Source organism: Phoca vitulina, unplaced genomic scaffold, assembly GCF_004348235.1.
Source record: "Phoca vitulina isolate PV1807 unplaced genomic scaffold, GSC_HSeal_1.0 scaffold79, whole genome shotgun sequence".
Classification (NCBI taxonomy): domain Eukaryota; kingdom Metazoa; phylum Chordata; class Mammalia; order Carnivora; family Phocidae; genus Phoca; species Phoca vitulina.
In genome coordinates this window covers 4,300,581-4,328,550 of record NW_022589782.1, presented here as the reverse complement: position 1 = coordinate 4,328,550, position 27,970 = coordinate 4,300,581, and the positions used below count along the sequence as shown (strand labels likewise).

General features: G+C 44.3%; 1 protein-coding gene across 1 annotated transcript; it reads left to right on the top strand.

Annotated features, from left to right (window-relative positions):
• The first annotated feature begins 62 nt into the window (after positions 1-62).
• RBAK (RB associated KRAB zinc finger) lies at positions 63-27,125 on the top strand. Its single transcript, XM_032394117.1, has 5 exons — positions 63-284; positions 1,109-1,167; positions 13,620-13,746; positions 14,041-14,136; positions 19,593-27,125. The coding sequence occupies exons 2-5, from the start codon at positions 1,129-1,131 to the stop codon at positions 21,509-21,511; spliced, it is 2,181 nt and encodes a 726-aa protein (XP_032250008.1). The 5' UTR covers positions 63-284; positions 1,109-1,128; the 3' UTR covers positions 21,512-27,125.
• The last annotated feature ends 845 nt before the right edge of the window (positions 27,126-27,970 follow it).

The following is a 27,970-nucleotide window of genomic DNA, read 5'->3' as shown; positions in this document are numbered from 1 at the left end:
ACCCCCGAGCGCGAGCCCCGGAGCCCGCGGGCTGGGCCGGAGGGGCCGGGCGGACGGCGGCGGCTCAGGGCGGCGAGGCCCGGGCACGGCCCGTCTGCGCCTGCGGGACGGCGAGGCCCCGGGCGGCCAGTTCGGGCCCCGAGAGGGTCGTCGGCCCGAAGTGAGTTTGTCCCGTAGGCCCAGAACCGGCTCCCCGGGAACGGCGGCCCCGGGAGGCGGAGGAGGAGCAGCCCCCGTCCCGGAGCGTTCGGTAGCCTTGGGGCAGCTCGGCGGGTCCCGACGGGGTAGGTCGTGCGCTTGTGGATCTTCCGGGCGGCTCGGCGGCGAGAGGGCGCGAGCGGCTGGACGGGGAGGGATGGGCGCTCCCCGGGACTCGTGGGACCCAGGATTCCCGGGGGCGCAGGGGGCCCGCGCCGCCCCCCACACCCGACACGCCTTCCTCCCCCGGGTTCCCTGTCCAGCTTCCCGCCGCGTCTGTAAGCGCGGAGTGTCTGCTGACCCCGCTGGGTTGTGCTCTGGGGCATCCCACGGTGTAGCGCCGGACCAGTGTGCCAGGGCCAGGTGCTGCTGCCTGGGTTGACAGGACATTGGGCCTGAGAAGGGAGGTGGCTTGTCCAGGGTGACGGGGTCTGTGGGTGGGCTTGCTCACAGGACTCAGCTCCTGGGCCGGTGTTCTGTCCGCTCTGTTACAGTTTTCTTAGTAAAAGATTCTTACGTGCAGCGATAACGCAGTAAAGTGATACTATTTAAAAACAGAAGTATGCTTTGATGCACGTTAATCATTTTAGAGAAGTAGTATTCTCTGTTCCTGTGGATACTTGATTTTAAGCAGTTTGAAGAGTCAGTAAGAAAATACGTAAACAGTGTAAGAAGTTTTTTTTCCAACATTAATGGAGGCAAGCTGTTTGAAAAATGAGTCGATGTTTATGTTAGCCAATGAGAGTAACCCATCTAATCACTTCCTGATATGTGGGAGTGACAACAGTTCTACTCTGTTTCTCCTTTCTCACATTTTTAGCCCCTTCTGAGTGTTCACAGGATATGAGCTTTCTTTGGTGGTTATTATGCCGGATGCTTCTGACTTCTATTATTTCTTCTGCTTCCCTAGGTCCACTGTTAACAGTCTGTATGCTTTTCCAAGAGCAGCAGAAAATGAATGAATCACAGGTGAGTTTTCCTATCTCTGTATATGTTCCCTTGCTTGGTTTTGTAATGCATTTCAGGAGGTTTATATGGATCCAGATTTTAAAATGGAAATGTGGAAATAAAAGACATTATCACGTAAAGTACCATTATTAAGGGGTCAGATCAGCACCCAGAGTCTTTTTTCGAGTTCGTGTGTGCAGACAGTAGGTCACCTCAGGGCTGTGGGGATAGAGCTACACATACGACTGATGTTCCTGACAGTCGCAGAAAAGGAGAGTACGGCCCATTACGTGGTTTGTGGTTTTTTTTTTTTTTTAAGATTTTATTTATTTATTTGACAGACAGACACAGCGAGAGAGGGAACACAAGCAAGGGGAGTGGGAGAGGGAGAAGCAGGCTTCCCACGGAGCAGGGAGCCCGATGCGGGGCTCGATCCCAGGACCCTGGGACCATGACCTGAGCCGAAGGCAGACGCTTAACGACTGAGCCACCCAGGCGCCCCCATTATGTGATTTGAATTGACTGTTTTGTTACCTGTGGGTTTTCAAGATTTCCTAGGACTTGAGAAAATGTCTTTGTTGAAATTGATGTTATCATGGGTAGCTTTCCTAATAAGTCATTGCAACATATGGCTTATACTTGTTGCTTATCTAAGCCAAGGGCCTGCTGCGTATAGTTTTTCCAGGCAGCAAAATACCCTGATCCAAGGAGACATTTTCATTGTTACTGTTTGATCCAGGGATAAAAGCTGAGTCGGAGGGAATGGCCTGCTCATCCTTCAGATGCTTCTGTTACTGTTCATTTGGGCTGTGCAGTAAATAATACAGCAAGGTATTCTTTAGTAAATACGTCCTCACTCCCATTCCTGTTTCAGTTCTCAGCATCTTGGTTTTATCCTCACCCTTCTCCCGAATGTGTTGGCAAAGATTAACAGTGACCTAATTATGGTCAAATCCATTGGACATCTTCCAGCCCTTACCTCACGGGACCACGCATCTGACTGAATACCTTTCTTTCTTAATATGTAATATCTGCTGTTCAAAGTTTCACCGTTTTCTGAATGTTTTGGGGTTCTTCTCAGGGTACACGTAGAGACCATACTTCGTGGGGCGGGGAGGCGATGGGGGCTGATAAGTCTTTTAAATCTTTTACTAGTAGTTCCTCTGGTATGTCTCTTGTGTTACTATGTAACTTACGTTTGAAGAAATTGGGTTTATCCTCTGTTTCCCGCAGTCTGGATTGTGTTTACCACATTGCCATCATTTTAACTTTATAACACTTTTTTTTATTAATTCCCTAGTTGCCTTATAAGATTGGTAGTTAGCTCTGCAAGTTTACCCATTTCTGTTCAGTTCTTTTGGGAAGACTTTGTTGCCCATGATACTTGTCTGCTTTCTCCTAGAGGCCCGTATCCTCTTCCTGTCTTTGTTTTTGTGATTTAGCATCCATTGGTTGATGTTCATTGCCAAGATTCCTGGATTCTTTAGAGGAGACAAGATGGTGCTGTGCTGCTTTGCCATTTCTTCCTCATTCACTGGTTGGAATACTTTTCTAAAGAAAAACATCTCTTTAATTGGTTTTGTGGTTCATACAGAAAAGGTAATTTTCACAATATTGAGTAGGCTCCTGAGCAACCGAGATTTTTGTTTGTTTCATTTTGTTATCATTATGAGCTTACGGGTTTACACGTGTTTTAAGTATTTCAGTACATCGAAGTTGTTACTCTCTTTGATGCCTAGGTGGTTCTGTCTTTGACCAGAGAAATCCCTTCAGATTGGTTTCTGAGTCCTTTTGAAACATCAACTATATATATGTATTTTAAAGATTTTATTTATTTGAGAGAGAGTGCGCGTGCACTTGTGCCAGAGAGAGGTCATGAGCAGGGGGAGGGGCAGAGGGAGAAGCAGGCTCCCTGCCGAGCAAGGAGCCTACATGGGGCTCTATCCCAGGACCCTGGGATCATGACCTGAGCCGAAGGCAGGCGCTTAACTGACTGAGCCACCCAGGCGCCCAAGATATTTTCTTTTTTAAAAGATTTCATTTATTTGAGAGAGCAAGACAGTACGAGTGGGATGGGGGGAGGGAAGAACAGAGGGGAGGGAGAAGTAAGCTTCCCGCTGAGCAGGGAACCCAATGCGGGGCTCAATCTCAGGACCTTGGGATCATGACCTGAGCCAAGACGTTTAACCCACTGAGTCACCCAGACGCCCCTGAAACATCCCCTGTATATTTGATAACGTTCATTTTTATTCAGCGTTTTATTTTGGAAAAACTTCATACTTACACAACAGTTGCAAGGATCATAGAGGACTCCGAGGTTCCTTTTGCCCAGATACTCCAGTTTTTGACATCTCCCCACATTTGCTTTATTATCTTTCTGTGTATATACATATTTCTTACCTAAATCATTTGAGAGTGGATGTCATCTATCCTGTCCCTTTTCAGATTGTACCTCCTAAGATCAAGGGTATTCTCTACTGAATTCAGGAAATGGAATATTAATATTTTTATCTAATCTACAACTTCTCTTCTGATTTTACCAGTTTTCGCAGTAATTTTCTAAAAATAGTAATTTTTAATTTCTGGTAGACGATCCAGGTCAGGATTGTGAATTGCATTTAGCTTTGATGCTTTTCAAATTTGTTTACGACAGTAGTTTCTTTTTTTAAGATTTTATTTATTTGACAGAGAGAGAGGGAACACAAGCAGGGGGAGTGGGAGAGGGAGAAGCAGGCTTCCCACTGAGCGGGGAGCCCGATGCGGGGCTCGATCCCAGGACCCTGAGATCATGACCTGATCCGAAGGCAGTCACTTAACCGACTAAGCCACCCAGGCGCCCCACGACAGTAGTTTCTTAATGGCATTATAATATTTGAAGAATACAGGACAGTTATTTATTTATTTTTTTTTAAAGATTTTATTTATTTATTTGACAGAGAAAGACACAGTGAGAGAGGGAACATAAGCAGGGGGAGTGGGAGAGGGAGAAGCAGGCTTCCCGCTGAGCAGGGAGCCCGATGCGGGGCTCGATCCCAGAACCCTGAGATCATGACCTGACCCGAAGGCAGACGCTTAACGACTGAGCCACCCAGGCGCCCCTACAGGACAGTTATTTTTATAGAATTCTTTGAAGTTAGGTTTCTCTCATGTTTCTTCATGATTAGATTTAGATTGTGAATTTTCTGCGGGAATACTCCATGAAATCACTCCTTTTAAATGTATGGCCCAGGGCGCCTGGGTGGCTCAGTTGGTTAAGCGACTGCCTTCGGCTCAGGTCATGATCCTGGAGTCCCTGGATCGAGTCCCGCATCGGGCTCCCTGCTCGGCAGGGAGTCTGCTTCTCCCTCTGACCCTCCCCCTTCTCATGTGCTCTCTCTCTCATTCTCTCTGTCTCAAATAAATAAATAAAATCTTTAAAAAAAAAAAATAAATAAAAAAAAAATAAATGTATGGCCCAGAATAGGGTCTCTCTTGGGAAGTTCCACATGTGGGTTTTTTTTTTTTAAGATATATTTATTTATTTATTTATTAGAAAGTACGTGGGGTGGAAAGGGGCAGAGGGAGAGAGAGAATCCCAAGCCAACTCTGCCGAGTGCAGAGCCCAATGCAGGACCTGGTTGGCCCCGATCCCAGGACCCTGAGATCATGACCTGAGCTGAAACCAAGAGTCAGACCCCCAACCAGCTGAGCCACCCAGGTGCCCCCTGGGTGAAATAGTTGTATTTTCAGGAATAAGAAAATAACATAGTTATCATTTCTAGTACTCTTCATTTGTTGATGTAGATACAGATTTTTATCTGCTGTCATTTTCCTTCTGCCTGAAGGACTTCCTTCAACACTTCTAGTTGTTTGTTTTTTTCTTTTTCAAATTTTTATTTAAATTTTAGTTAGTGAACATGTGCTTGAAAAGATTGCCTGTTCTGCTGTTGGTGGGAGAAGTTCAATAAAGGTCGATCCCGTTAAGTTAGTAGTGTTGTTCAAGTGAACTGATTCCTTGCTGATTTCCTGCCTCCTTGTCCTCTTTTGTCCTGAGAGAAGGAAGTTGAAATCTCCTGCAACTGTGGTTTGTCTATCGCAATTCTATCGGGTTTTGCTTCATGTATTTTATTAGGTACGTAAACATTTAAATTGTTATGTCCTCTGGATTAAGTAACCACTTTGCCATTGTGAGGGGGGGCTTCTTTACCCCTGGTAATACTCGGTGCTGTGACGTGGACTTTTTTCTGATATTCATGCAGCCACTCCAGCTTTCTTTTGAGTAGTGTTGGCATCTGATTCCATCCTTTTACTTTTAACCTGTTTCCGTCTTTATACTTCAAGCGCATATAGTTGGATCTTGCTTTTTTTTTTAATCCAATCTGACAGTTTCTGCTTATTAATTGGGTTGCTTGGACCATTTACACGTAATACGATTAGTGATATAACCGATTAGGTCGTAGTCTGGTTTTGTTTTCTCTTTGTACATCAGCTTAGTTTCTTTTTTCTTCTTTTGTCTTCCTTCCTTTTGATTGTGTGTCTTTTATGATTCCATTTTACATCTCTTGTGGGCTTGTTAGCTCTAACACTGTTGTTATTTGTGATTGCTTTGGGGTTTATAGTATGCAGCTTTAATTTATCACAGCTTATCTTCAGGTAATGTACCGTTGATTGCTGAGAATGTAGGGAGCTTGTCACTTGCATTTCTCCCCTCTGGGTCATTATGCCGTTGTGTCATTTTACTTTTACAGGTAGAATCAATCCCACAAGACATAATGATTTTTAAGTAAATAGTTATTTTTTCAGGAATAAGAAAATAACATAGTTATCATGTCTAGTACTCTTCATTTCTTGATGTAGATACAGATTTTTATCTGCTGTCATTTTCCTTCTGCCTGAAGGACTTCCTTCAACACTTCTAATTGTTTGTTTTTTTCTTCTTCAAATTATTATTTAAATTTTAGTTAGTGAACATACAATGCAATATTGGTTTCAGGACTAGAATTCAGTGATTCATCACTTACATAGGACACCTGGTGCTCATCACAACAAGTGCCCTCCCTTAATGCCCATCCCCCATCCACCTCCCTCCATCACCCCTCTGTGTATTCTCTGTCCTTAAGGAGTCTCTTATGGTTTGATTCCCCCCCTCTTTTTTTTTTTCCTTCCCATATGTTCATTTGTTTTGTTTCTTAAATTCCATGTATGAGTGAAATCATATGGTATTTGTCTTTCTCTGACTGACTTATTTCACTTAGCATAATCCCCTGTAGTTCCATCCACATCATTGCAGATGGTAAGCTTTCATTCTTTTGATGGCTGAGTAATACTCCATTGTATACAAACCACATCTTCTTTATCCATCAGTCGGTGGACATTTGGGCTCTCTCCACAGTTTGGCTATGGTAGATGATGCTGCTGCAGACATCAGGGTGCCATAAACCTCAAAGATTCTCCTTTGAATCTGTATTTTGTATCCTTTGGGTAAATACCTAATAGTGTCATTGCTGTATTGTAGGGTATTTCTGTTTTTAACCTTCTGAGGAACCTCCATACCGCTCTGCAGAGTGGCTGCACCAGCTTGCATTCCCACCAACAGTGTAGGAGGGTTCCCCTTTCTCCACATCCTCGCCAACATTTGTTGTTTCTTGTGTTGTTGATTTTAGCCATTCTGACAAGTGTGAGGTGGTATCTCATTGTAGTTTTGATTTGTGTTTCCCTTGTGATGAGTGATGTTGAGCATCTTTTCATGTCGGCCATTTGTAGGTCTTTGGGAAAGTGTCTATTCATGTCTTCTGCACATTTTTTAACTGGATCATTTGTTTTTTGGGTGTTGAGTTTGATAAGTTCTTTATAGATTTTGGAACACTTCTAGTTGCTGAAGAATCTTTCAGCTCTTGTATGTCAGAAAACAGCTTTATTTTGCCTTGGCTTTTATTTCAGGGGAGCTTTGCTGGGTTTTCTCCTCCCGTACTTCAGACATGTTCCCCTACTGTCTTCTCGCTTCCATTGTTTCCAGGAGAAATGTGATGTCATCCTTACCTTCGTTCCTCTGTATGTACTGTGGTTTTTGTTTTTTGGGTTTTTTTCTAGCTGCTTTTAAACTTTTCTCTTTATCCCTGGTTTTGAGTGATTTGATTATGCTATGTCTTGGTATTGTTTTCTTCATGTCTCTATGCTTGCGGATCATTGAACTTGGATCTGTGTGTTTGATTTTCATCAACTTTGAGAAATTTTTGACCACATTTCTTCAGATATTTCCCCCGCCTCCCTCCATCCATCCTTCAGCGATTCCTGTGTGTTATGCTGCTTGAAGTTGTCCCACAACTCACTGACACACCTTGTTCTCTTTAAATTCCTTTTTCTCTGTGCATTTCATTTTATATAAGCTTCTATTGCTATGCTTCATGTTCACTGATCTTTTTTTCAGTGCTGTGTTAATCTAGTCTGGTGTAACTTCCATCTCAGACACTGTAGTCTTTATCTGTAGAAGTTCAATTTGAGTCTTTTTTTATGTCTTCCCTGTTCCTACTCAGATGTTTTGAACATAAGGAATACGGTAATAAGCTATTTTAATGTTCAGTACCACTTGTAACATCTGGGTCCATTCTAGGCCTATTTCAGTAGATCCATGATTTTCTGTATGGCTTGTCCTTTCCTGCATGTTTCCCGTTTGTCAACCCTCCCTGCTCCAGGGCCAGAAACTCTCAGGGCAGTAACCACAGGCCTCCCCATGTTGATTTCCTGTCTGTAATTCCTGTCCTTCATTGCTTCAAGATCCGTGTCTTGAAAACCACCGCTTTGTATATTCTGTTATTCGGTGTCCCCAGAAACCTTTCCCCACATCCAGGTTATAGGGAAATTCACCCATTTTTTTTTTCTGTGTGGTTTAGTATTTTATATTTAGATCACCGATCCAGTTGGACTTTTTTCTTTTATGGTGTAAGGTATGGATGCAGTTTCGTCTTTGCCCAAAGGACTGTAGTTGCTCCAACACTGTGTATTAAAATCAGTGGGTTGGGGTGCCTGGGTGGCTCAGTTGGTTGGGCGACTGCCTTCGGCTCAGGTCATGATCCTGGAGTCCTGGGATCGAGTCCTGCATCGGGCTCCCTGCTCAGCAGGGAGTCTGCTTCTCCCTCTGACCCTCCCCGCTCTCATGTGCTCTCTCTCTCTCTCTCATTCTCTCTCTCAATAAATAAATAAAATCTTTAAAAAAATAAAAAAATAAAAAAAATAAAATCAGTGCGTTGTTACACTGTCTTGTAATATCACAGGTCCTCATGGTTTGTCATGTGATCACACAAGTCTGTTTCTAGACTTACTGCTCCATTCCACTGACCCACCTCCATCCGTATGCCAACGCTAAACCCTTTTAATCATAATGGGTGTGTTCTAAATCTGGTAGAGGTTAGGCCCTTTAAAGAGCTGCTTTTTTGGAGATTTTCCTAGTTCTTGATCCCCCCCCCCCCATATGAACTTTAGTGCCAGCTCACATAGTTCCAGGAAAAAAGCTTTTTGGTAATTTTGTTGGGATCACATATCTGTAAAGTGATTGAGGGTAGAGTGATTTACATCTCTGTGTTACTGAATTGACCCATCCAGGGAAAAGGAGCATCATTTCATTTGTTCAAGTGTGCTTCTGCGCCTTTCAGGAGTGTTTTTAAAGTTTTCCTAGTATAGATTTTGTATGTTTCTTATTAACAATTTTATCTTTTCTTTTACTCCATAAACTGTGTGTATACTTGAATTAAATCTTCTTAGTCTGTTAATGTAACAAGGGCTGTTAGTTTTTTTCTAAGTGATTTTTTTCTTTCCTTCTTTCTTTCCTTCCTTCCTTCCTTCTTCCCTCCCCTCCCCTCCCCTTCCCCTTCCCCTCCCTTTCCCTCCCTTCCCCACCCCTCCCCTCCCCACCCAACATGGGGCTCAAAGTCACAACCCCAAGATTAAGAGTTGCACACTCTCCAACTGAGCCAGCCAGGCTCCCTGGGGGCTACTGCTTTATATGTGCTGATTTTCTATAACAGTATTCCTTTATTGAGTTGGTTTTGTTGTTGATTCTCTGAGTTTTTTGGGTGTAGTATATCACTTGGAAATAGAAATAGTTTTATTCTTTCTCTGTTGATTAGTATGCCTTCTGTTTTCTCCAACTGGAGATAATGAGCATTTTGCCTTGTTCCTTATCTTACTGGGAACGCATCTAGTGTTTGTCCATTAAGTAAAACCCTGACTTTAGAGCTGAGAGGACGGTATAAAAGCTGTGCATGTGCGTCTCCGTCTGTATAAACTTAAAAAGCACACGTGTGCTTGTGTGTGTATCCCACGTACTATGTATTAGGGTGTGAGTGTGTGTGTGTATACACATATCTGTGCTAGTGAAGTATCCATTCCTATTTTCTTGAGGGTTTTTTTTAATCACGTATGTATTTTGAATATAGTCAGAGGCTTTTTCAGCATCTTTGTGGGATAAAAGTCTTTTCTTAGCCATACTAGAATAGCGTGTTGATGGATTTCCAAAGATTAAATGAGCCTGTGTTCTTGGAATAAGTGCCACTTAGATATTATATATTTTCGTTCTGGCGTTGGATTCTGTTTGCTAACATCTCATTTTGCGTTTGTGTTGATACAAGCGGTAGTGGTGTGTGATTTTGTCTGTCTTACTGATTGCTTGGTCAGTCTTCTGACCCCGCCACTCCTTGCCTTGTGGACTAACTGAACCCAGAAGGTTCTCCACTCTCCGTGGCAGTTCATCAGCTCACTTGTCCTGCGATGTCCTGCTCGGGCTTCTCCGTCAGCTCAACTCCTGCAGTCTTGGGGAATGTCGGCTGCGGCACCTACATGGGGGTAGAAAACCCTGTGTTGATACATCTTTTGTCAGCAGCAGGATGATGGGACACATTTGCCGCGCACTTTTCTTCTGAAACAGGAGTTGAGTATTGGCAGTCCCTAGCACCGCTGCTTGCAACAGCATTGGAGACCCCCTTGCTGCTCTTCAGGGGGGCTTCTGTATCCCCGTGTTCCTCTGTGGCGGCCCTCTCACTCACTTTCAGTGGAGGATATCTTGAACGTTTTGAGGAAAGTGATCCCTTTGATAATAAATTGTCCTGCTTTCCTGAAAGAATCTAATGTCTGTAGGCTGAAATGTTACCTTGGCTTGGTGTACAGTTCTGGGGTTCTGGATTCGAAATACTTTTTCTTTCACAAGCCGTGGGCAGTTGTCCAAGGGTTTTTCTCAGGTGAGAAGTAGAATGGCAGTTTCCAGGGTAACTGGTGTGTTTTTTCCCCACCTTCTAGGAGTTGTTTTTTTTTTTCCCTTAATTTTTCGGTTTGGGGCATTTTATCAGGAAATCTCTAGATCTGTATTTCCCCCCAAAACTTCTTGTTTGCAAATTGGATGGCCCCTTGTGACATGAAGGCTTACGCGATCCTTCAGCTCAGGTATCATTTTCCATTCTGCCTTTGATTCTTTGTGTTCGTCCTTCTTGTTTTCTCTTTCTGAAAATGTTGAGTCTGTCAGACCTGGCTTTTGTATCTCAAGCTTTATTTCAGCATTTCAATTTCTTGTTATCTGAGACATTTCCTAAATTGTATATTCTGTGTCCCATTTGTTATTTAAGCCTCTTACTTGGGGGTTTTAAAAAAATTCAACAATTTGGTCTTTAATTTCTAAGTATTCTCTGCTGGCTGTTTTTGGGAGAATGTTCTCATTTTATGGAAGCAGTATCCTTAATTTATTGAAAAATACAAATCAGTAGAAAAAATGTAAGTGTCCTTTACGAAATTGATTTTATCATTGTTGAGCTGCTCATCTTGATGCTTATCTTTTATTTACACTGTTTTCCTCAATCAGCTGATGAGTCTTGATTTTTTTATTTCAGTTTTTGGGAGAAAAATTACTAATAGTTAATATGGATATACTCAACTAATGACGCCATTTCACTCTTTTCTTTATGGAGGGGATGACTGCAGAGCCCTAGAAGTTAGTGGATTAGGGAAATGTGTTTAGGTTGACATCACTTCAGTTTTTCTTCCATTTTTTTTATTGTGATAAAGTACATATAACATGAAATTTATTGTTTTAACCATTTTAAAACGTACAAGTCACTGGCATTAAGCACATTCACATTGCTGTGCAACCACCACCACCGTCCATCTTGAGAACACTTCTCATCTTGTAAAACTGAAGCTCTGTCCCCAGTAAATAGTAACGTCCCACGTCCCCCCTCCCCTGGCAACGATTGTACTTTCTGTCGCTTTGATTGTGACTATTCTAAGTACCTCACCTAAGTGGAATCGTCCAGCATTTGTCTTTTTGGTGGTGTGTTTCACTGAGCATCATGTCTTCAGAGTTCATCCATGATGGAGCAGGTGCCAGAATGTCCTTCTTTTGAAGGCTGAATATTACTCCGTTGTACATATAGACCACATTTTGCTTGTTTTTTCATGTGTCGATGGACACTTGGGTTACTTCTGCATTTTCACTATTATGAATAATGCTGCAATGAGCATGGGTGTATAAATACCTCTCTGAGACCCTGCTTTCAGTTCTTTTAAGTATATACCCAAAAGTGGAATTGCTTGATCATATGGTAAATTAATAACAAATTTATTTTTAATTTTTAAGGCACTCTCATGCCTGCAGTGGCTGCCCCAGTTTGCATTCCAGCGACAGCGCACGAGGGTTCTCATTTCTCTGACATGTGTTATTTGCTGGCTTTTTGGTAGTAGCCATGCTAAGGGACAGGAGGTGGTAACTCATTGTGGCTTTGATTTGCATTTCCGTAGTGATTAGTGATGTTGAGCATCTTCCCATGTGCTCCTTGGACACTTGTGTGTCTTCTTTGAGAAATGTCCATTCCAGTCCTTTTCCCATTTTGAATCATGTTGGTTTCTGTTGTTGGGTTTTAGGAGTTTGCTGTGTATTCTGGGTATGAGTTCTTTACCAGAGACATGGTTGGCAGATGTTCTTCCCATTCTGTAGGCTGCCTTTTTCTCCTGTGGATGGTGTCTTCTTACACACGGAATCTGTAGGCACCACTCCCATTTTGAACTGGCTGCGAGTTGGCAGACAAGATTGTCTCTCGAGTCGCTTTTCCCTCAGTGTGGTTCTCTGAGAGCTGCCTTCAGGGAGATCACCCACGTCCAGCACGGATAGAGTGGACGTGTGTCCTGGTTTGCCCAAGACCCTCTTGGAGCGCACCCGTATTCCCTCCGATTTAACATTTATCCCAGACAGAAGCTGTCTGTGTCGCAGTGAATGTGTGACCCCCCCCCACCTGTGGAGGCCTGAAGCGTGTGGTACTCTGCCACGTGTGTGGCCACGGTGCCCACAACCGGAGAGGTCTTACCGTCCGCCGCTCATCCCACTGCTCTGTGGACCGAAAACCGGGAACCGCTTGGGCTGCTCACGCGCTCCTGTGGCTCATTGCTCCTCACCTCCACTGCTGACTGGGGCCCTGCGCCCTCCCGATGGGCCTGGGGATCCTCCAGGGCTCTGGCACAGTCCGCAGTCCACTCTTGCTGGGGCCCTGCGTGCGCCCTGTGTGGAGCTGTGCGGTCTGCGGCTTCGGTTCTCCTCTTCTCGGCTCTGTGTGTCAGGAGTCTCCTCAGAGAAATTCCTGCTCAGGGAACAGCCTCTGTGTTCCAGGGCTCTGTTCTTTTATTTCTTTGAATTGGACTTTTAGGGGGTTTTATTTTGTTTTTGAGGCAGGAAAGTAACTGTGTACATTGAGTTTACCCTCCTGAATTAGAATCCGCTCCTACCATCAGAGAGCTGAGCAGGGGTCTCTCTGCCCTGTTCTTCCCACCCCCCTTTTCAGTGTCAATGCTGCCTCTGTTTCTGCCCATTGGTACTTCACGCCTCTGCCTCTTCTTTCCACCTTACTCCTCTGGCATCCCGGCTGCATCTGTGAAACCTAACCTGGCAGCATAAAATTCAGTTTGTTAAACCACTCTCCGTGCGGCACTCTGACCTCTCGGGCGTTCGTTGGTGCAAGTTATTGCTGCAGGAGTGAGGTGTTTGAGGTGTGGTATTTGGCCCAAAACTTGGAGGAAGTTGAACCCTTAGTCACGCAGGTCGCTACAGATGAAACAGCTGAACAGGAAGACGGAGACCAGGGACCGAGTGCTGCGTGCGCCCCCGTGACGAGGTGGGGCGGGAGGCTGAGGGTTAAAATGCGTCTTTATTTCCGTGGTGTTTTCCTCCCAGGCTGGAAGCTTTCTGAGAGCAGGAGTGGTGTCTTACTCATCTTACGTCCCCCAGAACTCAAGTTCAGTTGCAAAACGGGAGCTCACTTGGTTTTCTGGTTTCGGGGCTTGGTTTTTTAGGGGGCATGTGAAAGAACCCGAAGGCAGTGTGTTTCCACTCTGATTTCGTTCCGTAATCTGTAACACACAGTCAGGTTTTCAGCGTTCACAGTTAACTTTATCAGTGAGCTGGGTAAGCTCCCATGCCCGCATGCCTCCTCCATGTGACCAGTTCTGATCTGGTGCCGTTCCAGGGGCCAGTGTCATTCAGGGACGTGGCCGTGGACTTCACCCAGGAGGAGTGGCAGCAGCTGGAACCCGATGAGAAGACCACGTATCGGGATGTGATGCTGGAGAACTACAGCCATCTCGTCTCTGTGGGTGAGGAGAGCTTGCTGTGTGGGTCCATACCCCCAGGGGCCGGGGTTGGGGTGGAGGGACTGCCAATTTAATGATTTTTCCTCAAGTTTGAAGAAATAAGTGATAGGACCATTTAACTCCCTTTGGGCACCAGGTTGGGTATTCGTATGTTGGCATCTCCATCGAAACCTTCTGATTTCGCGAAGGTGCAAAACTGGCCACGTTTTATCCTGCAGCCTCTGAGGCAGCATCTTGGACTCAGAGATCTGAGAGCCGAGCAGCCGGTCCAAGTCTGCCTCCGTTTCTCACTCACAGGGTACGACAGCACCAAACCGAAAGTGATCCTCAAATTGGAGCAGGGAGAGGAGCCATGGATAGCCGAAGGTGATCTGCCGTGTCAGAGTCATCCCGGTAAGTTAGGAGCACAGTAGGGTTTTGGACATGGTCGGCCCCGCTTTGAGGGACTGAGGGCGGCCCTCAGCCTCCAGCGCCCCGGCCACGCCTCCCAGGCCGCAGGCAGCTTGCTCCCTCCAGCACCGCGTGCAGGCTGCTTTTCTGATTTTACATTTGATTTACACTTGTGGGCATTTTCCACGCTAGCCAGTGCTGAGGATCCAGTCACTTCCTCCTCGGGTGTTCTCAGTAACTCACCCACTCCCAGTAGCACAGAATTCCTTTCTTTGCAGGCATTCAGAAGTCTCAGAGAAAAATGAACTTGAGACTTTCCCGTTCATTCTTTTTGTCTTCCATTTTCCTTCCTTCCTTGCCATGAAGTGCCTTGGGCTGGTTTCCTGCCTGTTTCACTCCCTCCTTTGTGCACTCAGACACCAAAATCTGCCCCCTCCCTGAGCCGGTGAGGCCAGCCTCTGCCTCACGTAGGTGCACCAGCGCTCCGTTTGGCACCGATGAGCACAGGCCCTAAGTCAGTCCTCGCGTGAGGTTGTTGAAAACTGACCCCTGTGCTTCGGAGCCCAAATATAACTGAAAGACAGCTTGGGCTAAAGAGCAACAAGAACTTCATTGCTTTGCCGGGCAAAGGAGGCTGCAGAGGGCTGTGGCATTCACAGACTGCAAGGAAGGGGGCTTTATATAAGGGAGAGGATCTGGCCGATTTGACAGGAATTGTGTATATGCTGCCAGCCTTGTTAGTTATTTTCAGGGTGGTGCCAGGTTCCTGAGACCACAGGCAGGTTTGCAGAAGAGAGGAAAAAGGTTACTGTAATATCGAACTTAGGGGCGCCTGGGTGGCTCAGTTGTTAAGTGTCTGCCTTAGGCTCAGGTCATGATCCCAGGGTGCTGGGATCGAGCCCCAAATCGGGCTCCCTGCTCAGCGGGAAACCTGCTTCTCCCTCTGCCTGCCACTCCCCCTGCTCGTGTTCTCTCTCTCGCTGTCTGTCTCTCTGTCAAATAAATAAAATCTTTAAAAAAAATTTAAAATAAAATAAAATCGAGCTTCGCGGGGTGCCTGGATGGCTCAGTTGGTTGAGCAGCTGCCTTGGGCTCAGGTCATGATCCCAGAGTCCTGGGATTGAGCCCTGCATCGGGCTCCCTGCTCGGCAGGGAGCCTGCTTCTCCTCTGCTGCTCCCCCTACTTGTGCTCTCTCTGTCTCTGTCAAATAAAACTTTTTAAAAAAATAAATAAAAATAAGTAAAATCGAGCTTCGCTGAAGCATTCATGCAGCCGTCTTGATTTTTCTTCGACTTCGAGCTTTAAGCGGTGTCAGTGTGCTGGTGCAGCGCGAGTCGGGCCTTCCTCTTTTCCCCAGCGCTCCTTCTCTGTCTGCCCACACCTGCAGCCACCGTAGATGTGCAGGAAGCGTTTACTCAGAAGTGAAGTTGGCCTCCCAGGACCTGTTTGCCATTCTTTTTTTTAAAAGTTCTTAGCTTGGGCGCCTGGGTGGCTCAGTCAGTTATGCATCTGCCTTTGGCTCGGGTCATGATCCCGGGGTTCCCTGCTCAGTGGGGAGTCTGCTTCTCCCTCCGTCCCTTCCCCCTGCTTAGGCGCTCATGTTCTCTTACAAAAATAAATAAAATCTTTTTTTTTTTTTAAGTTCTTAGTTTATTAATCCTCATGAAAAATCTGCACAATCACCACAGATAAAGTTGCTGCAGAATCTTTACTCCTGTTGTCCAGTCTCTGGCTCCCTGTTGGCCGGCACCAGCCCTGGCTCCTGGCGTCCCCCTGACTTTCTTCATTCTGCTCTTGACATTCCTCTCACTCTTTCCTGGAGGTCTTTTTCTTCTCGTACAGGCCATGTCTTACAAGTCTGTATTTGGGTTTATTTTTCTTTGCATTATGCAAGGAATCCTAAATCATGCCAAAGCCAGTTGTCTTGCCACCACCAAAATGGGTTCTGAATCCAAATACGAAGATGACACCTGGTGTGGTCTTGTACATTGTGCTAGTTGTTCCCCAATTACTGTAGCCTTCCTGGGGTGAGGAACATCAGTGACCATTTGTTTCCACTGAAGTACTTACTTGCTTGTGAACTTCCTGGTCTGGATAGTTACCATGTCCTTCATGATGGCGGCTGAGCTTTGAGCAGCCAGGGAGGAAAAGAGCCTTTTTTCCATTCTTTAGTTTTCTTCATGTCCTTTAAAAAGGTTCATCTTATCTCAACTGTGAGGCCTTTTTCTTTGTATTTATGCTGCTTGTCCCAATTGATATTTAATGCCTGTAACCTGTGGACTGTTTCACCTGACAGATGCCCGTGCTGGAGAGGTACCCCAATCCCTTCTTCCTCAGAGTGGCTGACAGTCAGCTGCAAACTTCTCCAAACCATCCTGTGCATCCTCCCCACTTCCTTTATTTATTACATCATACTGGTCTTCTCTCCCTTGGTTCCTGTTTCTTTTGTGAAATGCTTTAAAATTTTCCTGTGTATTCTTAGTTTCTTCTGCCCTCAGCGTAAAGGATACTTTCTCATACCTGGATTACAGTGAATCCTATTTGGAAGTTGCAGAGTCTGTTCATCCGAAACATCCAATTGATTTAACACTAGGCTGACAAGATGAGCCCATAACTGTTTCTTCTGAAATACATTTTACATTCTCCTCTCCTCGGGTTCCTCTCACTATGGTGTGATGTTGCCCATCAAAATTCATGGCCTGTTTCCCCAGACTCTTGTTAAATTCCATTTGGTCTAGATCTCCAGACTATCCTAGCCCTTCTTCGTATGTGCCTCTTTTACCCAAATTATACGTTTTCCTTCCTTCCTTTTTAAATTGTAGTTATAAAGAGATTACAATATATACCTGAAACTAATATAACACGGCACATTAATAACTGTATTTGAATTTTAAAAATAAGTAAAAAATGGGCGCCTGGGTGGCTCAGTTGGTTAGGCGACTGCCTTTGGCTCAGGTCATGATCCTGGAGTCCCTGGATCGAGTCCCGCATCGGGCTCCCTGCTCGGCAGGGAGTCTGCTTCTCCCTCTGACCCTCCCCCCTCTCGTGTGCTTTCTCTCTCATTCCCTCTCTGTCAAATAAATAAATAAAATCTTAAAAAAAAAAATTAATTTTTAAAAAAATCTACCCCAGAAGAAATGCCAAGGCTCAAAAAACCACAAACGCATAACAAAATTTACCATTTTAACATTTTTAAGCATACAGTTCGGTGGTACTAACTATATTCACATTGTTGTGCAACAGAACCTCTAGAACTTTATCCTTAAAAGTTCACCTCTTATTTGAGCTTTCCTTAATTACTTCTTCACCACGCTTGTTTCTCCCTTCTCTTGATACCCATTCCGCAGTTACCATGAAGGTTAGGTATGATTGTATATTTGGACTTGACTCTCTTTCTCTACCTGAGTTATAATCCTCCAGAGAGGAAGGATCTTTTCATCCTGCTTTGGTGTGTAACATATAGAAGGCATTCTGTAGATTTTTCATGGACTGAGGACCTAGGGCAGAAAGACCTTTATTATCTATATCCGTTGAGACCTAATTTATCCTCAACTATGATTCAATAATACAGGGTTAGGATGGAACCTGAAAGCACCCCATTTGATCAGATTAGGAACTACTTTAGTTTCCAATCACAGATTTCAGGAAAACTAGGAAACGTTGCCATACTATCCGCAGGCACACGGTTTAAAAGTTAGGAAAGGAAAACATAGCTGCATGGACTAGTTCAGGTTGAGCTTTCACACAGAGTACTGACTTTCAAGTACATGTTATTTATAACTTTGTGTTAAAGCTGTTTTAAAAATTAAAGGAAGAAGAGCTTTAAATAGCTGGGAAGAAACATTTAAAGCTTCCCCTGAAGTATGGATAGGTGTGGAGTGTAGCCACCGCTGGAAGCCACCTTGGTGAACGAGAGCGTGAGCATAGGCTGGTGATTGGGAGTAAGTGGGCATGGCCTGCCTTCCTGGAGCAGAAGGTATTTTTGGAAGATTAGTGAAATGCTAGTTTGAATACATTTGTGAATCCAAGTAATGAAAAATCTTACTGGTGAATGATAACTTCTCTTTGTTTTTTTGTTTTGTTTTGTTTTTTCTGTTGGTATTCGGGGCTTGGAGGCCCAGGGAGGGTGTAGATTTCTGAGCACAGAACCGTTGGTGTCGCACTGATTGTGGATGAGAGCAGCTAACAAGAGCTCAGAGGCTCCAAAAGTCTGTAAGAGGCGTAGAAATAAAAAGTTAATACTACAGGGGCAGCTCTAGAAATCTGACATTTAAGGTTTTATACTAAAACTAAATGAAACCTGTACTATAACTTGCTTGTTTTCAGGACTTGGTTAGTGTTATGTCAGGGACATGACTGGTTTTATGAAATTTAAGTCAGTAAATTGAAAGAAAATTGATGGACATGTGTTTCGTATCATGTACTGTTCTGAGCGATTTACATGCACCAAGTTGGTCCTTTCCCAGTGATTTGGGCACATTTCAGCCATGCGAAGCTGCATCACAGTTAAGTAACTTGCTCAAGACTCGGCCAGTAGTGTGGTAGAGGTGGCTTTGAATCGAGGTAGCCTCATCTGTGCACTTTTAGCCGCCATGCTCTGTTGTGCAAAGTGCAGTTACAGTTAAGTAAGACTGTCGGGACACTTCAGAGAGACGATGTTCGAGGCTCGGTCTCTTGCCATCTGGTCCCATCTTACATTTCTTTTGGATATTTATGTGCCTGGAACTCTCCTCCCTCCAGGTGAATGTGAACCAGGGCTGGGGAGTTGGAGCCCTGGTGGTAGGACTGTTTCTAAAGATGAGGAGATTGGAATTTTTAGAATGCTTATTTGGATTTATGTGCAGAATAGAAAGGCAAAGGTTTTAGAAGGGTCTGGGCTAGTGAGGATGTCATCGTGGTAATCTTTGTGTGAAGCAGTATCTTACAGTTTAATATAAATTGTGACCTCTTACTCCCAGCGTAATCCGTACTTGAATGTTTTCCTTGAATATTCATGTAGCAATTGCTCTTGTTCTCCCACTGGACCAATGTGCTCAAGAGCCCTCCTGTTTCTGCCTTAATCTAGTGCTCTTTCAGTGATGGTGCCCTCTGCTCATCATTTCTTGGGTTTATTTCACCTTTTCTACCAAAGTTTTGAACATATTTGGGAAGTAACAAAGGTACTTATATTTGGTGTGAATTTACTCTCCCTTCTCTCTCTAGTGCTGAGTCCTGTCCCACTCTTATCCCTTCCCTGTGCCTACCCCACCCCACTCCCGTGTGTGTGTGTGTGTGTGTGTGTGTGTCTTATGTGACACATCAAGGGGAGAGGAAGACTAGACCCTTGTGATGACGTTTATTTGTGGAGACTGGCTATAAAGCCAGAGTCACTTCCTCCGTAGGGCACCTGAGTACCACTCCCGTTTGATACCTGGTGTGTTCAGATTCACAAGGTTTGTTTAATTTTATTCCTTTTTAGAAATAGTCTGGAAAGTTGATGACTGGATAGAGAGAATCCCAGGAAAAGAAGATGAACGTTCAAGGCAAGCTATTCCTATCGACAGCAAAACCCCGATTGAAGAGAGAGAGAATGCATTTGATAAAACATGTAATGTGGAAACAAGCCTTGTTCCTTCAAACATAACATCTCATACTTGTGTCTCATGTGGAAAGAATTTAGAGTCTACTTCAGAATTAATTATTAGTGATGGAAGCTATGCAAGAAGGAAACCTGATGAGTGTAGTGAATGCGGGAAGATGTACCACAGAGGGAAACCCTATGAATGTAATCAAAATGGGGAAGGCTATTCTCAAAATGAAGAGAGTATTCTTCAGAAAATTAATATTTTGGAGAAACCCTTTGAATATAATGAATGCATGGAAGCCTTAGACAATGAAGCTGTTTTCCTTGCTCATAAGAGAGCTTATATGGGGGAAAAGCCCTACGAGTGGAATGACTCTGGGTCAGACTTCATCCAGATGTCAAATTTTAATGTATACCAGAGGTCACAGATGGAATTGAAGCCCTTTGAATGCAGCGAATGTGGAAAATCCTTCTGTAAAAAGTCAAAGTTAATCATACATCAGAGGGCCCACACGGGAGAGAAACCTTATGAATGTAATGTATGTGGGAAATCCTTCAGCCAAAAGGGGACCCTCACCGTCCATCGGAGATCACACTTAGAGGAGAAGCCCTATAAATGTACTGAGTGTGGGAAAACTTTCTGTCAGAAGTTACATCTCACCCAACACCTGAGAACTCATTCAGGTGAGAAGCCCTATGAATGTAATGAGTGTGGCAAAACCTTCTGCCAAAAGACCCATCTCACCCTACACCAGAGGAATCATTCAGGAGAGAGACCCTATCCCTGTAACGAATGTGGGAAATCCTTCTCCCGCAAGTCTGCCCTCAGTGACCACCAGAGAACGCATACAGGAGAGAAACTTTACAAATGTAATGAATGTGGGAAATCCTACTACCGAAAATCTACCCTTATTACACATCAGAGGACCCACACGGGAGAGAAACCCTATCAGTGCAGTGAGTGTGGGAAGTTCTTCTCTCGGGTGTCGTACCTCACTATACATTATAGAAGTCACTTAGAAGAGAAACCCTATGAATGTAATGAGTGTGGGAAAACCTTCAATTTAAATTCAGCCTTCATTAGACATCGGAAAGTACACACAGATGAGAAGCCCCACGAATGTAGTGAATGTGGAAAGCTCTCTCAGTTCTCATATCTCACTGACCATCCTACAGCTCCTTTAGGAGACAAACCCTATGAATGTAATGAATGTGGGAAAATCTTCCTTGACAGTTCAGCCTTCAGTGGGCACCAGTCGCTTTCAAAAGGGGAGAAATCCTATGAATGTAACATCTGTGGAAAATTGTTCTCCGAGTTGTCATACTACACTATACATTACAGAAGTCACTCTGAAGAGAAACCCTATGGATGTAGTGAATGTGGGAAAACCTTCTCCCATAATTCATCCCTCTTTAGACATCAAAGAGTGCATACAGGAGAGAAGCCCTATGAGTGTTACGAATGCGGGAAGTTCTTCTCTCAGAAGTCCTATCTCACGATCCACCACCGGATCCATTCGGGAGAGAAGCCCTATGAATGTAGTAAATGTGGGAAAGTCTTCTCTCGGATGTCAAACCTCACTGTACACTATAGAAGCCATTCGGGAGAGAAGCCCTACGAATGTAACGAGTGTGGGAAAGTCTTCTCTCAGAAGTCATACCTCACAGTACACTATAGGACTCACTCGGGAGAGAAACCCTACGAATGTAACGAGTGTGGGAAAAAATTCCACCACAGGTCAGCCTTCAATAGCCATCAGAGGATTCACAGGAGAGGGAATGTGAGTGTACTGGATGTGGAGACTCTCCTGTGAAGTCAGAACGCTCTGAATATGACGAAATCTAATAGGGAGACACACGTCACTGAGAGCTCGTGTTTCTGAATGGGGAAAACCATTTAGGCATTAGATTCATCTCTACCTGATTTCTCACAGAGAAGGATCCCTAGGAATGCAAGAAGCAGCAAAGCCTTCAGCGCGATCCTGCAACCCATTGGGCACGAGATAATTTATACAGGAGTGAAACTTGATGAATATTTAATATTTATTTTGGAATTCAAATTGTATTTACATATCAGGGAATCATACCAAGACGAGATCTGTCAGAGTGATGAATGTGGGAAAACATATTGTCTTGGAAATTGTTATACTAAAAGCCATATTTCTGATGTAAATTCCAATGTTTATAGGAAAGCTATCAGAAGCTATCAGCTCAGAATAAACCATTGTATAAAATGAAGTTTTGGAATCAGGAGTTTATAATGAGGACAGAAACATTAAACATATATGGCAGTTTCTATCATGTTTTTAAAATGCAGTCTAATAGTAATTCTATGCAAATTTGGATTTAAATTATTTGGGAAAAGGCAGTATTCTGAGTATTAAGGTGGCAGAATGTACTAACACAGGATATTGGTTGTTGGCGAGACGTTTGCTAGGTACCAGATAGTTAAATACGTACCTTTCTATTTGTTCGGAGGCATCGACAGACGGGTTTTGGCGAATGTCCCGTCAGTAAAGGCTAAGCTGGTGGTTTTTGTAGAGTTTTCAACTACACTTGAACAAAAAAGATTTTAAGACACTGTTTTCATAAACTATGCATAGATGATTTGGAGTTAAGTCTGTGTCAGTAAAAGGGCATCCGCACAGTTCATCTGTAAACAACACACAGCTCTCCTGCCACTCTGCTTGTCTAATCCATAGGTTTGAGTGCGCGGTGTGCCAGTATTACGTAATTCAGAAACTTCATCTCCTTTTATTTGACATGAGTACTATGTCACATTATTTTGTGCACTGCTCCTCATTCCCAGTATTGTGGAACAAATACAAGTTTCTGGCAGTTTTAGTTGATTAACTCAGTGTCCTTTCTCCCCTTATTCCTTGCTGGAAGAGTTTGTTCACCATTTCCTCACATGACACAGAGGGTGAATCCCGATTCGTCTAAACCAATCATGATAATTCCATTCTGATTGCCAGTAACCTGTTTATAGTGGTCACACGACCCAGTTCATTGGGCCAAGGAATGTAAGGGTCATTTAATAATCAAAAATTAATCACTGGACTACATCATGGAAACAATCTAGGACGCAGAAAAGTCACGTGTAAAGTCAGCATCCATTAATGTTCTTCATAAGCTATGGATTTGAAAGGAACTTCCCTACTTGCATGAAAAGTATCTAAAACTACAACCGCCAGCCTACCTAATACTGAAATACTGAAAGTTTTCTCCAGGATGCAAAAAAGGAAAAAAAAAAAAAAAAAAAAAAAAAAAAAGGCTGTATGCTGTCACTAATTGTATTCAGTATTCTGCAAGAGGACATAGCCAGGAGAATAAGGGAAGAAAAACAAAGAGCATAAGCATTAGAAGTAAAACTTTTATTTGCAGTTGACATGGTTTTGTACATTGAAAGTTCTGAAGAATGCACAGATAATTGAAATTAATGACTAAGTTTAACAAGGTCCCTGCATATAAGCTCATTGTGCAAAAATAGTTTTTTAATATACCCAGCAGTGAACGTAAAAAATGAAAAACTTAAAAGCAATACCACTTAAGATAGCATCAAAAATCCTCAAGTGCCTGGAGGGAAAATTACTTAACACCTATTTTCAAGAACTGTATCTAGAAAAAAAAACTGCAAAACTTGAGAGGGCTGTATCTAGTTCATGGATTCCAGGACAGTTTTAAAAAAATCTCAGTTTCCCCCAAATAATTTCATATATTCAATGCAATCTTAAAAGTCCTAGTAAGTTATTTAATTGAAATTAAGCTAACTCTAAAATTCAAATGAAAATTCAGAAGACCAATAATAGTCAAGGCTATCTTCCGGAATAGAGTGAAAGAATTTATATTACCAGGTACCAAGGAAGACCTGTCATAAAGCCATAGAAATTATTATAATTGTGTGGTATTGGTGCAGAGAGAAACAAATTGACCATTCGGACAGAATAAAGACTCCAGAAACACCCATATATAATACAGTCACTTGGTTTTTGATGAAGATGATAATGCAGTGTAATGGGGAAGAGGATATTCTTTCTAATAAATGTCAGTAATTTTAATAGAAAATAGAGAAGTGGGTTGAGATGGATTACAGATCTAAATATGAAATGTAAAATAATAAAGCTTTGAGAAAAATTTAGCAGACTGTATGCAACCTTATAGTAAGAAAATTTTTCTTAAGACCCCCCAAATCACTAAACTATAAAATAAAGCCAGTTAATTTGGATATATTAACTTTTTGAAACTTATGTTTATCAAAAGGATCCCATTAAGAAAGCAAATAGGCAAGAAACAGGGAGAAAATACTTACAACTTACATATATGACAGCAGATTTGAGTGTAGAGGAGGGAGTGGTGATGGTTTTTGGAAGGGGCCAGTTAGTAAATACTTGGGGCTTTGTGGGCTAGACAGTCTCTGTGAACATGTCTGTGTCTCAATAAAACTTTATTCACAAACGCAGGCAACAGTCTGGATTTGGCCCTTCCAGCCCTGGATCTAAAATTGAAAAAGAATGCTTATAAATCAACAAGAAAAAAATAGAAAATGGGCAAGAGATTGGGACATCCACTTAAAAGAGAATATCCAGATGGCCAGTAAACACAAAAAGGTATGTTATTTTTATTAGTAATCAGGGAAATGCAAAATTAAAACACCACCCACCCACTGAGATGGTTAAAATGAAAAGCATAAGAAAGAATCAAGTTTTGGCAAGGAGGTAAACAGCAGGAAGCCTACCCTGCTTGAGGTATTGCCAACTAGTGTGACCATTTTGGAAAGCTGGCTCTTTGAACATGCGTATACCCTTTTAACCCAAACGTAGCAGATAGGTGCGTTTATGTCAACCAAAGGACATGCTAGAATATTCATGGCATAAAACTGCTAAAACCAGAATTCTCTGAAGGCATGCATACGGTAGAATGAATGAACCTAAGGGGTATGTTTCACTGCAGAAGACTGTAGAGTGTTGAGAACGAGTGAACCGTAAGTGTTTGCAATAGGAGCTCGGTTTCACAGAGCTGAATGCTGGAAGCCAGACACAGAGGCACAAACCCTGCATGACCATCTGTGTAAAGCAGAAGGACATAAAAACTTGTCTATGCATTTAGGTATCAGGCTAGTGGCTAGCCTTGGGACAAGGCTGAAAAAGGTATTTATCTGGTGCTGGTAATACTGTTTCTAAATCTGGGTGCTGAATATCTGAGTGTTCTGTGCACTTAAGATATGTGTCTTTCTCTGCATGTATATTGTTTTAAAATCCTGCATCATTTTGTGCAGGAAAGATTCTTTAGAGTAGTTTTAATGGCAACTACAGAGATTTCCTACACTGTGACCTTAAAGCTTAATAAAAAGTATATTTTAGGTAAAATATTTGAAAAGGTGACAGGGCCATTACGTATTTTGTCATCCTACCCTTTTGCATATATAAGTGGATCTGAACCACCTCTTCCAATAAAGAACTAACGTGTGTAAACATTTCATATTTTCTCAAATGATTTTTCACATTCTGAATTGGGGGTGCATCTTCTACATTACTGTTCTCGAGATGACCTTGCTGGGAGGTAAATCCATATAACGGTGACTTTGATTTGATGGGAAGTTGTACTTAGAAGGTTTCTACTCGGTTGTGAGCACAGATGTGTGAATGTGAAAGCTCTGTGTCATAAAAAGTAAGAGTGCTTGGCGGGTGGGGAGGGAAGAGGGCTGGCTGAGCTCAGCGGCCCAGCAAGAAGGAGTTACGCCATGGGATGGAGCAGACTGTGTGCACTTGACTTGATTCCCTTCCTCATACTAGGCAAAGCTTGAAGTGTAAACAGATTAACACCTGGCTGAAGGAGCAGTAATCCAGGAGCTGGGGCTTGATGCTTTGCTCCCCCACCCCAGCTGCCTGTTTGTTCCCTCAGTCCACTGGGCTTAACCACGAGGCATGTGGTCAAGCTCCCCTTCCATCCCAGCCAGAGCCTGCCTCTTTCATCATGGGGTTACAGTATTCCCCAAATTAAAGGCCACAAAGAAAAACAGCAAATATATAACCTCCCCACCCCCCGACTTGCCACCGTGGTAATCATGACAAAAAAGTTCCCTTTCACATTTAGGAAATCAGATTGCTGTAGTGCCTGTCGAATTGGGGAACTGGTTGGATTGTTGACTTGTGAGCAGAGTACGGAGTGAAAATAATGTCCAAAAATCCTCCAAGGGAAGACAGGACCGTGGTCTCTCTATGGAGGAACATGTGGCCTCTGGGGATGGTGAAGAAACAGGTGCAAATATGGCATCTAAGCACAGCTCCCAAACCCTATTCGTTTCTCCACACAATCAGCTGACCTGACGACAGTGGAACAGGAAAGCAAGTGCGTAGCTCAGGACCACCAGACAACCCTCAAGCCTGGCAGGACTGGGGAGTAGATGGAACACACAAGCAGGTGTTCTGCCCTCCCCCTGCCATACTCCCCAAACCTAAGCTATTGCGGCAACAGAAGAAAATTGGCATATTTTAGTGGTTAAAACCAAGGAAGGGGGAATCCTCTTGCAGCATGGTGGTCTGGTGGGTGGACAAACAGGAAATGCACAACAGCTTTGTCAGCTTTGGGGCACACGGGTTCTCCAGAAACCCTCACTGGGAAACAGGAGTGTGAGTGGCTTTTCCTGCGGGCAAGGTTCCAGGAACTCCCGGGAGAAAAGGAGCTCCGGCAAAATCTGAGACTTCAGCCACTAAAAGGAACAGGCTGAACCGCCTCCGCTAAATGAACGTCCTCAAAGAAACAGTGTATTGCTAACGTGAGGTAGGAATAAGTAAAACGGTGAAGTGTTGAGTATGAACAATAAAGATTCAAGAGTTCAGATGAGCCGGTGGCTGATGAGCTGGGAGATAACTGTGTGGCAAAGAGTGTTTGCAGAAGGCCTCAGCGAGAATAAAGAAAATGTGCGGGGAAAGGGGTACAAGTGAGGTTTCTGCAAGATAACAGGAATCTCCGAAGTGGGGGAGACTGCAGCAGTGAAGAGGAGGAACTACTTGAGGGGGATACTTAATTTCATATATTTGGAAAAAACCAAGATGACCTCAAAAGACCATCCAGTGCTCCAAAAGGAAAGATACGGAAATAGCCATACCTCCTCAAAGTGAAATGTAAGGATACTCAAGATAAAATTTTGCAAGTTTCTATAGTCACTCAAAAGAATAATTTCTCATCTTCCATTGTTGGCCATTGTGAAGTAACAGGAACCAGATTTACGCTTCTGACTAAACTGAAAACTTGGACAAAATAAGGTCACGGCTTTGGGACAGTGGGCACAGGACAGTGATCTCCCTGGGTGCCCAGCGTGCCGCTTGGACAGACCTTCTGGACCACAGTGCGGGAAAGGGCACCCCAAGTCGCTGGGCGGTCTTCAAGAGTGGAACAGAGCAGGGGCACCTGGGTGGCTCAGTTGGTTGGGCGACTGCCTTCGGCTCAGGTCGTGATCCTGGAGTCTCTGGATCGAGTCCCGCATCGGGCTTCCTGCTCGGCAGGGAGTCTGCTTCTTCCTCTGACCCTCTTCCCTCTCGTGCTCTCATTCTCTCTCAAATAAATAAATAAAATCTTTAAAAAAAAAAAAAAAGTGGAACAGAGCAGAGCCCCCAAACACCAGGGGTCTCTAGGGCCTTGCTCTAGTAGAGACGTGGCTCTGGCCTGGGGCGTGGCCTGCTGTGGTCGAGGCGTGGTCAGGGGGCGGAGGCTTGTCTTGACTCTAGGGGTGTGGCTAAAGGATGTGGGCGTGGTCATACCGGGGGAGTGGCCCTAGTAGGACGGTCAGGTGGTGCGTAACAATGGGGGGGTGTGGCTGTCCTGGGCGCGTGATCTTTATGTGAGAGTTGGGTGTAACAATGAGTGGGGCGTGGTGATGCCCTGGGGGCGTGGTCAGGAGTGGGGCGTGGCTCCGGCTGCAGAAGGCGTCCGAAGCTTCAGGAACAGCTCGGGCGAAAACCGTGTGGATCTAATAGCCCTAGGGGAGCGGAAGGCCAGTGACCGGGCTGTGGGGGGACACGAGGGCAGTGAGAAGACAGGCAGGCCTGCGGGCAGGTGAGCAGTGATTGAGGCTTGGGCTTGAGGGCCGGGCTTCGGGGGCAGTAGGCATAGCACCCGGAAGGGGGAGGGGACAGAAGGGGGCGGAGAGGGGGTTGGCGGAGTGGGAGGCGGAGCCTGGACGGAGGGCAGGGCCTCTGACCACCCGGTCCTCGCCGCCTTGCCCCAGCCCTACGTGCCCGGCCATGTGGCGCCCGTTGGTCCTGCTGCTGCTG

Excerpts from the sequence above, each read along its gene's own strand:
- RBAK (XM_032394117.1), top strand. The coding sequence starts at position 1,129 with ATGCTTTTCCAAGAGCAGCAGAAAATGAATGAATCACAG. Across the intron at positions 1,168-13,619 it reads AGAAAATGAATGAATCACAG|GGGCCAGTGTCATTCAGGGA; the intron begins GTGAGTTTTCCT and ends GTGCCGTTCCAG. Across the intron at positions 13,747-14,040 it reads CAGCCATCTCGTCTCTGTGG|GGTACGACAGCACCAAACCG; the intron begins GTGAGGAGAGCT and ends TCTCACTCACAG.